The sequence below is a fragment of the Pteropus medius genome, unplaced genomic scaffold, assembly GCF_902729225.1.
Source record: "Pteropus medius unplaced genomic scaffold, Ma_sr-lr_union100, whole genome shotgun sequence".
Classification (NCBI taxonomy): domain Eukaryota; kingdom Metazoa; phylum Chordata; class Mammalia; order Chiroptera; family Pteropodidae; genus Pteropus; species Pteropus medius.
Genome location: NW_024355205.1, coordinates 21,079,750 through 21,095,019, shown reverse-complemented (window position 1 = coordinate 21,095,019; position 15,270 = coordinate 21,079,750). Strand labels below are relative to the sequence as shown.

Genomic DNA, 15,270 nt, shown 5'->3' with positions numbered 1-15,270 from the left:
ACTTTCTTAATCACACTCCTTGGTTATACGTATAATGTCTGTAGTGTATATAACAAGTTTGCAATTCCATAGAATAAAGTTAATGAAAAGTATAAGCAGCAAAGAGCCAATTGTGACATCCACACCTTTTGTAAATATAGAGTTAATAAAGCAGCTAGAGTAATGTGATTAGATTCTCAGTATAAAAGATGAAATAATAAGGAAGATCACTAAAACACACACACACACAAACCTAAGTCTAGTAAGACTAGTTAGCTAAAACTAGTTAGCATGAAGCATAAGTCTAGATCATTATTCCTAATAGAGAAGTTCATTATCGTTGTGGAGAAATTATGTTAAAGATGCGGATTCTCCAGCCCATCCTACAAAAATTCCATTCTGGTAGGTCTGGAAAACAGACCTATTCTATCTACAGCTGCACCTCGTTAGCACCATGGGTCGAAATGGAGAATTCTACCAGTGAATGATATGCCCTAATGACAGTGACAAATGTGTTGTTAGAAAATGTCAACTTTTCTTGCTTCAAATGATCCAGAGATAAGTTTATAGAATAATCACTTTTATAGAATAATAGAGTCACTATTATAGAGAGATATCTGATTAAAAAAATAAACAGCCATTAATCTAATTTGACTTGTTTGGGGAACCAGAGATTATCATCTCTACTTCGCACTGAAGACATCTTTTAAACATATCACTTGTGCAAAGTAATGATCTAAAATTCTGAAAACCAGTGGAACACTGAAAGATTTGGATAAATTTATTGATTTGTTCAAAGAAACTACTTCAAATTTTATTGAAACTTTACTGTAAATATTTATTATTAGACCAAGGTGTTTCCTCACACACACATAAAACATTTTGGAATACTGCTTTTCATAAAATGAAAAAAATTTTTCAAAAGCAATATGAAATTCTCAAGAGAGTGAAGATTTAAAAGAAATGAAAAAAGTGTGTTCTAAACTAAGTGTTATTATTTATTACTTTTAAGGTGTTTGGAATTTAAATGCACAAAAGGGAAAGAACATACAACTTCATTTTCAAGAATTTGACTTAGAAAATATTGCAGATGTAGTTGAAATCCGAGATGGTCAAGGAGATGATTCCTTGCTCTTAGGTAAGTCTGCAATTTAAATATTATGAAAGTTGTATGGCTCAAGGTATTGGACTGATGAAGAGAGCATTTCTCAATAAATGTAATCACTCTTACGACTAACAAAATGAAAATCCAACAGTAGCATAAAATGTGGTATTTTATATGGAGCTTTTAATATGAGGGTGTTTGCAATGATGATAGAATAATATTCCTCTTGAGGATTCTTGGCAAACCAGGATTAATATTTTTGAGTCAGCAGTTCTTACTACTTGGTATTAATTCACTACAATAAGCCTTATACCTTGGAGACTAATAGCTAATAATACCCGTTATGCAGTTTTCTATGCATCATGTGCACATCAGATGTCCAAACATAGCTATTGAATCAAGTTTTATTTCATTTCAAACTAACAAAACAAATTGTGTTTGTTATGCAAAATTTTTAAATAATTTTTATTTTATGTTTTATTATTATTTTGATTATCTATATCTCTAGTACTAGCTACTTTTAATAAATATCTAAGATTGGTTCGAAAACTGACTGAAGTTGATTTTTTCCTACAATCTATTTTGTATTGATCATTAACTTTTTAATAAACCTGAGAGAAATGTACTATTCTTGAGAAAATTATTGTACCTAGATCATAAAATACATGTTAACATAATAAAAATCTATCAGTCAAATATAATAGCTAATTTCTTATTTAACTACTACCAGTTTTTAAGAAAGATGTGTCCCTTGCTACTTCACACATTAAATCATAAAAATGATAAAGGGTAAATTAGAATGCATGAAACAATATCCTTTATAAGTAAAGTGTTTTATCTAACTGTGCTTTGAACTCATGTTAATAATTTTCTATCAACTGGCCTGATGCAATCAGGATGCAACCACATGAACATTGCAACCAGTGGATGAGGACTGCAGAGGGCACTTTCTATCACAATGAAGGGGTAGAGTGATGGAGAGGGTTCCACAGCCATAGTAGTACATCATCCATTATGTAGGTTTCTTCAGCAAAATTCCACAAAATTCTAGAACACAAGGAGAGGATTTTGAGAGCCACACGAGGACAAATAAGCAATGAAAGAATCAGTGGAGCCAGGAGGTTGGTGCTAGAAAGAACTGAGGAACTTTAAATTTGATTTTCTAATATACAGTTATAAAGATATTTTGGATAGTTTTCTCATTTTTAGGTTATGTTGTCCTTCTAATGAAAACTTCAGTGTTCTCATGATCTAAGGAAAGTTAGTTTTTCATCATTTCACCTCTTACAATTTATATCAATCATTGAAAAGTAAATAAGAATTCCAAAAGGATCTCAGAACCATGGTTTTCAAATTTGTGGGCAAGAAGTTCTTTTGAAACGGAATTGCTTTCGGGGACTCCAAAATAGAAATTATTTACTAATATGAATGTATTTTTTAATTAGCTTAAGGCTTTATTGTTTAGTAAAGAGATTTTCATTGTTTATGAAATCCCCAAAGCCCAGGGATTAGTTCAAAACATTTTGAAAACCACCATTTAGGTTTATTTTATCTGTCTCTAATTAATCCATCCTTCAGATTAGGCTAATGATTCAATCCACAAAAAGTATCAAACAAATTAAATGGAATTACTAAGGGAGGCTATAATTTCCATTGTTTTATAAAGGTCTTTAAAAGGAGGCAAATAATCATTTTTCTGAGATAACACTAACTTAGAATAGTAGTGGTGCTAAGCCAGAAAATGTTATGAGTAATTCATCATTAAATTATAGAGCTACAGAAACCTCAAGTAATATTGGGAAAGGTCAGGAGAGAAGTTAGCTTTTCAAGAAAATGTGTCTAAAATGTAAAAGAAGATATACATTTACTTACATGTAGCTGCTCCATGAACAAGCCATGTCATATATTGTGTACCTCTAGAAGGTGGAAATGAGAAAAAGGGTATATTTCCTTTTAGAGTTAAAGGATCATCTTAGTGATTATCTTGTTTTCCTTTGGAGCAGCTGTGTATACAGGGCCTGGTCCTGTAAAGGACGTATTCTCAACCTCCAACAGAATGACTGTGCTTTTCATCACCAACAAGGAATTGACAAAAGGAGGATTTAAAGCCAACTTTACTACTGGCTATCACTTAGGAATTCCAGGTGAGTGCACTTGAGATGACATGTTGCATCATAATTTTTAGAGCAACACAATGAAAGTATATTCGGACTTCAAGGCCTAAATGTGATTTCAATGTTTGCATTCCAAAACATTCATTTTATTTTCATCTTAATGAAGATTTTCTTCTTTTCTTTACATTTGCTTAACCACTACCTGAATTTGTTCAAAGCAGGATCTATACTATTTCTCAGCAGATTTATTTGCATCTCTTGGGTATATAAAGAGTTGTGAATTTTATTCACCGAAGAGAGCCATTCTATACATTAAAAATGGGGTTATTGCGCCATGAGCAAAGAGGACTGTCTGCCAAGAGCATTTTTGGAGAACAGCAGGGAGACAGGCAAGTGAGCTATTTGAATGCCAACAACATCCAATTAAAATATTAACATCATTAACTTCGTAGAGACAAGCAGTGTAAAGCCACTGCCATCAAGGATGAAGGAATTCGATGCTGGTTTTTGCTGGTATGCACAATCTTCTTACCCTTTGTTTTTTGTATTATACCCATAATATAATCATAAGGGGGGAGAATTATTGCCTGCCTGCTCATCATGGATGTCTTTATCTATAGCATTATATTCATGTATGATACAACTATTTGCATTCAACAATCTACAGAGAATGTTTTATTGCCTACTGCTCCTCTTGGATTATGATTTTCCTTAGGCTATTGCCCACACTCTGTGGTTCTCTCTAAGTAAATATGTCAAGAAGACAGAATACAGGTTTCTTCCTCCATTTATCTTTCCTTTCCATAGGAGACTGTGGTCAGTTTGTCTTTAACTAGAATGTCTAGTAAACAGGTAAGATTGGAGCTTTAATTCTCATCTGGCCTATTATCTTATCCCAGATCTATCTGTGCAAATATCTGTTCCTCCACTCAACACTGGCCTAGATCTTTGAATCCACAGAAAGTTGTATGTTTTCAGCTTCACAGCAAATATGGAAGTTGACTTGTATCTTGTCTACCCTCTGGCTTTCAGTAGAAGCCACAACAATTGTGAGAATCTGCAATGTGCATGCAGGAAAAACACAAAACCACATTTTGAAAATAATAGGCATTTCCAAAGGAAAAGAACCAATCAAAACTAACAATGAATGGTGTAATGGGGGAAAAATTATATAATTATTGGATGTGATAAAAGTGACTTAAAAATCAAGTCTTATTGCTTGCCATAAAAAAATTAATAATTGGAAATTAGTGTTATGTACTGTATAAAATTTCAAATTTTGTAAGGAAAAATTTTTGTCAAATTCCTAAGCAGAATAAACATCACTTTTTAAAGGTGTTAAAAATCAGATCAGCTTTATAGTTTACACATTTTATTTTCAATACTTAAAGACAGGTATTTCTAAGTTTTTGAGGAGAAATTCCTGCAATAAAAAATGTATAGGCATCAATATTATTCATATTTGAATGGAATAGAATATGTGCAGAGTTCTGCAAAGTATCTTAAAATAGAGCAAGCAAATACCTAATACTTATTTTACTGAAGAGGAAGGCCTTCCAAACTTTTTTCAACAAAGATGTCATGGAAAGTACTTTTGAAAGAAGTATTATATTTTTTAAAGAAATGGTGATAAATAGTAAAACCAACTGAATTAATGAGATTAGAAATACTAATAACGTTACCCAATATGGGAGCAAATTTTCATAAATCCAAACAATTGAAATAATTATTGGGTATTCCACCATCTGCAAAAAAGAAAGCATCTTAAAACAAAATTTTAGAGAAATTAGTAGGTCATTAAACCCATATTTTAAATTGTAAATGAAGAGGGAAGAAAGAAGTATAAAGATAAGAATAGATTGTGAAAAGGCAGACACCAATAAATCTCTTTCATCAAAAATATAGTTAATGGTTTTTATCAGATTCTTATAATGAGATAGATACAACATCAAAGATTATGAAAAAATATTACAGATAATTTCTATTCAAGATGAAAGCCGAAAGAGCATAATCTATGGCTTATAACACAAAATAGATACCAGATTTATGGTGTAGGAATTGTATATAATTGTTTGCTCTTTCACTAGATTTCAACTACTATGATGATGTTACTTAGGAAATAAATCATTTAGAGAAAATTCCCTTGGTTGAAGTTAGAATGGAGTCTTCCATGACCATCACTGCTTGGTGAAAATGCTGGGAATGTGGTTTCACATTCCTCCTGGATATGGTACAGATGCTACTGGGGAGTAAGAAAATTGAGTGATTGAGTCATCGTCAGCACAATCTTCTCCTGGGGAGATGTTTACACCAAAAAACTGAAAAACAATTACAGAAACAGGGATTTGGCAGTGGAAGATAATTAAGCTGGTAATGGAAAGAGAGTTTGGGCACACATATCTGTTTGTAGTGATGTTCTGCTTTGCTGGTCATTTTGGAAAAAATATAAAAGGGGTATCGTAAATGTTCAATGTTTATGTGCTTCATTTATTTCCTGAGATATTTTGGGGACACCTTCCAAAGCCTTCAATTGAGACGTAAAACAATTACATAACATATTTTTTTTATCTCCTTTCTTTATCCTGTTTTGAACATTTCCAGTTACATTAAACTAGAATATATAAAGTACAGATTTATTGAGATCTGTCTCCTATAAATGTCCCTTCGTTGCTCTTTTGTGATACTGAGAGTCTTCATTTAGAATTCAATAGTGCTTATCAGGCAACTGTGGAAGTGGCAGCTGATTACATTCAGGGGTTTAGAGCCCTCCTCAGATTGTGTGGCGTATGCCTTAGAGATCAATTCATTTCCATTTAAAACCAAGCATATGTTGACTAAATGAAGCAGGGCTACTAGAGACTTCATAAAAAGAAGATGGGGAAATTCAATTCTTAGCAATATTTCATTTTCCCTCTCTCACTATGAACATAAAACAATCAGAAATAAGATTTCAGAGGCCACAGAGAGTTAAACTTTTGGGTTAAAGACTTCTTAATGAAGCTAAACTACTATATATCGCAAACAATCAGAATCCGGTTCATGCATGTAGGGGAAATTTTTAAAGAATTTATTTTACCTCTCCTCAGAATTTATAATTTCTATTCAGTTCAGCAACAATCATTTTGCCCCATTCAGCATTTTTTCATTCAGTGCATTCCTCTTACAGAAACAAGTTAATTTTTCTAGATTCATAGGGTATAACCTTAATATCTTTCACTGGAGTACAAAAATGAATTACAATTTTCAGATTTTTATATCTGAAACTAATTCATATTTTAATTTGGATATTTAAATTTCTATTCAACAAATATGTTTTTCCAACTAAATATGGCTTGATTACACTGGTAAAAAAGTAAAATTATCAATAAATTTATCTATAATTACAAAGTAATGAGATAATTTAAAAATAACTAGTGATTAACATTCTATAAGTATATTAAGATTTTTGATCATAGATATTTAATTAGGCTGTCAACTTTTTAAATAAATATAGCACATATTAAAGTATAGATTTTAAATAGAATATATAAATACTAACACATGTATATCTAGCTTTAAGTCTTCCTATTTAAATAAAAATGAATTCTAGGAAGATATATAAAGTCAGTTAAAATAGTAATGTTTGTCTTTGCCCATTTATCATCTTACTAATCCAGTTAAAAAATATGTGTTTGTGAAACAAACTGGTAATTACATTTACTAGAACTTCCTTAATAGTATTATATTTGATATATGTATCCTACTTCTCTCATGGGGCAAAGATTTATACAAATGATCAGCCCAGCTATGTCTCCTTTAATATATTTTTTTTATTAAGGTAACTTAGATTTGGATTGAAAAAATATAGAATTTTTCAAAGTTTAAAATAAAGTATACAAATACTTCCAATTATTATTGTAAGATACCAAAGGGAATGGATTACACATGATTTCTCGTTGTTTATACGGTTATCTAGAAGGGAAAGGAGCACAACTGGCACCTGGAAGTAAGAATGTTAACTTAAAATTATCAGTGAAAAGGATGATTTTTATTATTTTAATTTTTTAAAAGGATGATTTTAAAATGTTACTACTTTTGCTGTCAAGAATATTATTTATTGAGCATTCAATGTGTTTATGTTGCTATACTAAATCCATTTTAATTTTCTAACTTACTTTCATGATATACCTAAGACATAAATAATAGTTGTTCTCATTTGAGAGTCAAGGAAACTGATTCTCAGAAAAACTAATTTATTTGTCCAAGGTCAAAAATAAATTAAAAGAAAATGGCTAAATTGAGTATTAAACCAAGTCTATATGCTTACCAAGCCCATACTTTAACCACCATTCAAATTCAAATAAGTAAATTTTACTGTCATAATTCATAGAACTGACTTTTATTTTTCAAATCAATAATGTTACCATCAACCAATCAATTGCCTAATTAAAACATATTTTTTTAAATCATACTTTAAAGATTGCTTTATATGGTGTCAACTCTACTACTGAGGCTTATACCAATTTGGGGGGGTATATCACTAATTTAACATAAATTAATTCAGTTAATGTTCAACAAATATATGGATTTCTTATTTTGTATCTGGCATTTTGTCACACTCTGGGCATATAAAGATAGAGAAACCAGGCATTATGAGTATTGCAGTTAGTATATTGCATATTCAACATAAAGAATGGACTCAATGAGAATATAAACCAGAAAAGCTTATTTTTCTCTATTTACTTTATTTCAAATCTCCCTTTTGCCCTTGAACATTTCAAGCAGATCTCTTCAGTTTGCCAGTTATTTCGGGTATCAAGTTTTCTTAACTGGGTAGTTAAGACTCACTTTTAGATATTAAAGTGTACTTTCAAATATAGCATCAAAACTTTAATATCATCTAATGCAAAAGCTGTTTGTTTGTTTGTTTGTTTGTTTTAATCTCAACACGAGCACAAAACTTAGCCCAATAACTTAAGGTAGAGGAGGATAGAAATACTGTCTTTGACTCATTCTTCACTTTCTTTCCCTTCCATCTTCCCATACATAGCTACAGTGTCAGGGAAGAGGCAGACTGGAAAAATTCTATCATCACTATAGTTTTCTTTTGGCTAACAATGGCTCTGGGCCAAATGCTAGCTCCTTTGTAGAATGGAGTCCTGGATTTTTTTGGAGGATTCCTCTCTCCTGCTTGCTCAGTACAGTGTAGGCATGAGTAACATTCTTCTAGATGATTCCTTATAACCTGGCTCAGCTTCTAATATTCACCCTCAGTCTCCATCCCTTCAGTTCTTTGTACTGGAGCCTGCTTTTCCTGTCAGGCAGCTGTCATTCAATTATAATTCTCAGGGTCTAATGGGCAAATGGAAACTCACACACTGCCCTACACATAGACAAAATGCACAATGTTTCCACTGCCATCCTCTCTCCTAGTCTGAACTACTATCAAGGGGAATTCAGCTATCTGCCCACAAACCCTAGAAACTAGAATTACTATCTTCCATAAAATTTTTCACTATACTGAAGTTTAGCTTGATATTTCTCAAGCGGTGGGCCATGAAATTAATTTATTTAGTTTTGACCAGCATTCCTTGTCATGGAATGAATGGGATGGGGTGAGATGGGATGGGATGGGATGGATGGGATGGATGGGGGAGATGGATGGGATGGATGGGATGAGATGGGATGGACGGGACGAGATGGATGGGACGGGGCGGACGGATGGACGGACGGGACAGGATGGATGGATGGGATGGATGGATGGATGGGATAGAACAAAACAAAATAGAACAGAATAGGACAAAATTAAGGGTATTTAGTCATACACACATATATTGGTGCGTCTTCAGCTATAGTTTGATATCTATTTCTTATTCTAGTCACAGTTGAAAAAAAAAAATTGAAAGCCCCTGCACTAGTGCCATGGAAACACCAGTCCTTGTGATTCTGCACTGTAATAAACTTTCGGCTAGGGAGTGAGGTGTTGGTCTCACTCCTTTAAAGCAACCAGTATGAATTGGTTGTCTTGGGGCACCACTCATTTTTGTGGAGTGGCACCATTTTCCCCTTACCCACCCGAAAGCACAGCTCCTCAAGAACTTTATGCAGTCTAATTTTTAGAAAAACAACTCTAATTCTTTTTTTCTTTTTTTAATAACTGGAAATAGGTGATGGGTATTGATAGTTAATGGACCAGTTTTTTTTTTTTTTTTAAGTAAGTATAATATGGCTATAGTAACTCTCTTTAAAGTGTAATGGTATTATCAGTGATCTCAGATTTGGAGTGACCACCTAGATTCTAAAACAGGAATGATTTCTTCCAAGTGCCATTACATTTGGTCATCATAAACTGAGAAAGTCTGTATGGAGATTAGTACAATTTGATTTTGAAATCATTTTAATATGAATTTTAAACCTATATTTTGAAAGCTATTAAAAATTAATCATGCATTGTTTTCAATATAATAGTTTATGATTAATTTTCATTATTTTTATCAAGTGCTTTTGCTTCCCTATTATGACTATTCATGTGCCATGTAGGGAAAGAGACATTAGGCCTCTCCATACCAACCACCATTTTTCTCCTCTGGGGACCCAAATTCCACGTGATCCTCAACAGAGATCTCATCGGCACGTAGCTATCCCTCTTAAGCCATAATTAGAAAAGAAATCTCGAGGGAAGCAAACCCCTCTTTCTGTGAGATGACATCTCTCTCAGGACAAAATCCTTTAAGATCAATGAGTTCCAGGAAACAACACCACCCACTCCCTTCAAACGGTCAATATTTCTAGTAGGCCTCCTTTCACACAGCTCAGACTCTGAAAACCACCAACTGCCCCCAGTACTCGATTCCTTTATTGTCCAGCCTCTTCATTTATTTTCCTTTAGTTTCTTTACGTTTTAAGCATGTTCTCAGGACATTAATCCCGCTTTACTTGTGGGGCGTTCAATCTCCAGCTTCCTTTCAAATAACTGTTATTGCAGAGTGTCTATTTCTCTGTGACTACTTTTTCCCACCTGACCATACTTTAATTGAGCTCACTGTTTCTAGCCTAGGCCAACTTTGTTCCCAGCAAAAGGAAACGTCCACATTTCTGTATAATAAAGGTTTGGAGGTACCGTTTGGATGATAAAACCAAGAGATTTCTCTACACTAGTGTAACATTCCAACGATTGCTGCTCGTACATTTGGAATAAAGGAGTTCATTTGGAATAAAGGAGTTCATTAAAGAGAGACTAACAAAGATTGTGAGGGAAGGGTGTGTGCTAAAGCCTTCAGCCATCTCTTGGCACTACAGTGTGCAAAGGATATGATTAAGGTTTTATCCATACTCTTCTCAAGCCATATCTCTGGCTTTGACACTACTATTTCTGAGCATTCTGAGCAACCAACTGTATAGTCTTATTGATAGCAAACCCAGCTCAAACATGTGCAGTGCCAAAGGGCAGTTGTTTAAAAGGGACAGAATGGGATAGGTCGTCCAGAATTATCTATTGGTCACTTCTTTATTTTATACAATGAATATTCTTTCCCCATAGAACCCTGCGAAGAAGATTATTTTCAGTGTAAGAATGGAGAGTGTGTTCCGCTAATCAACCTCTGTGACAGTCTTCCACACTGTAAGGATGGCTCGGATGAAGCACATTGTGGTATGTAGTATTTTTAGGAAAATATTTTTGTCACTTTACATTTGGATTCTACAAATATGAAAGGAAGATTATGGATGTATGTATTGCCACATGTTTTGATGCTTTGGGGTCTGGACATCTCTCACTGATTTCAGCACCTCTATCCCCATTCTGGTTAGAAATCAAAAAGTTAACACGGCTCCTGTATTAGTTTTTTTGTTGTTTAAATTTACTACACTTAATAACTTTAAATCTAGGACAATCCATATTTACATAGAAAGCATAAAATATCACAGAGAGGCAGTAGCCTACACAAGACACTTGAGCACCATTTTTATTGGCAATTATACTCTGTGCATCACCTACAAATAGAGGCACCTCAGGTTTATTTATAACTGACTTTCTACTTTGCCCTTTGCATGCTTGATTCTTCACTATTTACTATTACTCCTGCCCTGAGTCTTCAAGTCCAACCCCACTCCAGATCTCTATGACACGAGTAATGGCTACTCTTACTATGCCTTACTTTCATTTCTAAGCAAATATTTAATGCTACTTATTATGTACCATGCAATGTAACTAAGTGCTGTAAAACAATCTTAACATAACAAGAATTAGTTCTATTTCAACCATGAGAAAACTGAGACTTGGAGAAGTGACTGCCAAACATGCCACACCTAGTAGGGGGTCAAGCTGTGTTTTCAATCTAAGTCTGTCCAATTCTGAAGTCAATGCTCGTATTCCTCTCATAATAGGAAAAAAAAAAATGAAAACAATAGCATTTACTTACATAATTACAATATGGTGTTTATAGGTAAAACTTCCATTGGAGATTTTTCTCTTGTTTGATAAACTAACTTAGCTTGATTCAATCCCTAATGGCTTTAAAACTCTATTCAAAATGGTTGTAAGATGGTGATAAAGATGATAGAAACCAAACAGCAAAAGAAAAAATGCAAGGAGAGTGGTTTCTGGAGAAAGATGTAGGGGACGATGCCTACAGTTGTTCCTGAATTTGAGTTTCTCTTCTTTCAGAGACTAAATGTGCAAGATATCCTCTTCATGAATAACTTTACCATCTGTTCACTTGCCGTATTGATGCACAAAGAATTTGCATATTTCTACTTTTTTTATAGTTATACGAAGAGAAAAATTAAGACTACCAAATTTATATTTTCAACTTAGGACTTCCAATATACTATCTATTTATTTATTTGTTTGTTTGTTTATTTATTTATTTATTTTTATTCACTTGATATAATTAACATAACTTCCAGTTTTACATTTTTGACCCCCTTTACCTCATCTACCTTCCCCCTTCTCCCTCCCTCCTACCCTCTGGTAACCACTAGTCTATTGTCCATTCTATGAGTCTCTGTTTATCCTGTCCATTTGTTGTTTTTAGGTTTATATCCCACATATAAGTGATATCATGTGGTTTTCAATTTTTTCTGTCTGGCTTATTTCACTTAGCATGATTGTCTCAAGGTCCATACACATTGTCACAAATGGCAATATTTCACCTTCTCTTATGGATGAGTAATATTCCATCGTATATATGTACCACAGCTTCTTTAGCCAATCATCTATCATAGGACACTTCGGTTGCTACCACGTCCTGGCCACTGTGAATAATGCTGCTATGAACACTGGTGTGCAAATATATTTTGAACATGAGTTTTCAAGTCTTTGGGGTAAATACCCAGTAGAGGGATTGCTGGTTCTCAATAGAGGGATTGCTGGATCATATGGTAAATCAATTCTTAGTTTTTTGAGGAACCTCCATACTGTTTTCCATAGTGGCTGTACCAATTTGCAGTCCCACTAGCAGTGTATGAGGGTTCCTTTTTCTCTATATCCTCTCTAACACTTGTTATACCATCCAAATATATTCTTAAGAAAAATTATAATCAATCTTTAAACTCTAAATGTTAAGAATATTGCACATTTAGTTTAGAGTCCATCATTTATCATTATCAGCTTAGGTCAAAATGACCCTGTGTCTAATCTCTTTAGTGCGTCTTTCCAATGGCACCACGAACACTGGTTTGGTACAGTTCAGAATTCAGAGCATATGGCATGTAGCGTGTGCTGAGAACTGGACAACCCAGATTTCAAATGATGTTTGTCAGCTGCTGGGACTGGGGTAAGTAATTCTACTCAGTTCTCTTTTAAGACTTTTATTGTTATCAAACTGGGTTTATTAAGATATTTCAAATTTATGGAAGTTATGAATTTAGAAAATATACATGAGCAAAAGAAAGAAAATAAAAATCTTGATTAACCCTTTTCTTAAAAAATAACCGTTAATAACTTTTTAATAAATATTATGTAAATATAAGTATATAGAAATATTATATTTTAAAATTATATAAAATAGTACATTATACTGTTTTATAACCTACTGACACATGAGCATTTATCATGTCATTAAATATTTTCTATAGGTTATTATTTTTAAGAAAATTAAATATTCCATTTTATGCTATATCATAATATACGTAACTATCACAAGCATGAAGAGAATATGCTTTTGCTATACCTTTGCAACATGTTTACATAGGTTTTTTTTTTGGAAAATTTGTAACAGTATGATTGTTGTGAGAAAAGATATGCAGTATTTCAAGATATACTCAAGAAGGGTAATGCAAGTGATAAATCCATATTAATGACTCATCAAAAATTTTTATACCTCCAGTCTAATGTCGTAATATATTACATCAAATATAGAAGTTCACCATATTCAATTTTTATCTTCCCATCAATCTCGAAAGTAATGAGTTGGAAAATGGAAGGTAATAACAGTAGTAATAATTTCCTTTTTTTTAAAATTGTACAGTCAGTCAACTCTAATTCACCATTCTGATTATTTGCTATTCACGATTTGGGAGATTTAACCATAGTGGGTCACATATGGTTATTTTATCACGTATAGCACTGTATTACTTATCGGTAATAAAATGTGACCTTAAAAGTTTATAAATGTGACCAAGTTTACTTGATTTATTATTGCATTTTAACACCTAGACTTATCATTGTCTCAAAATATAGGTGCTAAATAAACATTTGTTGAAGAAATAAATAATACATTATATATAAATATATATACGTATAAATGTAGATATATCTATCTATCTAAAAGTATGTCAAAGGTTGTCCAATATGTCATCACCATTTATTTTTTCTGTCCTGAAATGGAGAAAGATTTTCTAATTTGTTCTAAAAGATTGCATAAAGTTATGAAGGAAAATAATTTAAGCCCACATCCACATATACCCTCAGCATTTGGTAATTATTTCAACTGTTCCTAGTTCATCAAAATCAAATGTAATTAACTGATTGCTATTTTGTAATATGGGGCCCTCTTTCTAACTAATTAATAATTCATATGTCAGTCTTCATGCTATATACAAATTTTTCAAAATTTATTTCAAAATGTTTATTTTTTTAACCAAAAACATGTCTTCCACTAAAAATAATAGTGTAATGGTTAGGTCTTAGCGTAGCCCATAATAGGTATTTAATTTCTAGTAGACTGAGAGAGTTATATTGTATATTAATGTCAGGATAGTACTAACCACCACATATAGATATTTTACCAAAGGAAAATGTGTTGAGGTTCCAGTCAGAGAATCGGAAATGTTCCATAGCTTCTTGCAATTGGATCGAAAGCTTTCAACTCCCTTACTTCCTAAAATGCTGTTCATTCAGAATGGGAACTCCCTGGCTCCAAGTCTCATTCAAGTGATGTCAGCCTCACCAGAAAGTCAATTTCTATCAAGAGCAGAGAGAGAAAGTGAGTTTTATCATCTATTATGTAAATAATCATCAATTTCACTTATGCGAATCATTTGGAAACTTTCTGCACTTTATATATATAATCCTTCCTACTATACATTATTGCTTTTATTCTAACAAAAACCCTTTCAACATGGGGGGTTTTGAGACATAAAGAGTCTTGGAGGTGGATGAATTGCAGGAGGAATAATGTATTTTGAGGACGAGTCAACAAAACACTGAAACTGACACTCGTTTATTTATTCTCACTTCAAGTAAAGCACTGGGTAAGTGGCATTGATTCTAGGTTCCCACTTTAATGTTGATTTCAGTGCAATGGCAAGTTCACACAGGTGAAGCCCTAAGAAGTCATTTTCTTCCACTATTAAACTTGACAGTTCTGAGGAGCTGTTTTATAGACTCAGAAGCTTAGTAAAGAGTAGGCTAAGGAGATTGGTAAGTTGAGCTTTTTTCCACAATTAATGAATCCAAATGCCCTGGATCACATGTGTGTATATTGGGCTTTCACTGCACTGGGGCTTATATTCCAATTTACCACCTTTCTAAGCATGACTTTATAACTATAAACACTGGAGTTTTTTCCTAGTGTGGTTTGTGCATCTTAACTAAATTGTTTCCTGAAGGATATATGGAGATAAGGCGAAACATTTACAAAGGTGAAAAAG

The 15,270-nt window shown here is 33.0% G+C and overlaps 1 protein-coding gene across 1 annotated transcript in view; it reads left to right on the top strand.

The window, feature by feature from the left end:
• TMPRSS15 (transmembrane serine protease 15) overlaps positions 1–15,270 on the top strand; it is a 106,898-nt gene that overhangs the window by 61,661 nt on the left and 29,967 nt on the right. The window contains exons 14-17 of the mRNA XM_039857326.1: positions 992–1,117; positions 3,088–3,228; positions 10,718–10,828; positions 12,824–12,953. Coding sequence (XP_039713260.1) covers positions 992–1,117; positions 3,088–3,228; positions 10,718–10,828; positions 12,824–12,953 — 508 coding nt within the window. The remainder of the gene's footprint in view (positions 1–991; positions 1,118–3,087; positions 3,229–10,717; positions 10,829–12,823; positions 12,954–15,270) is intronic.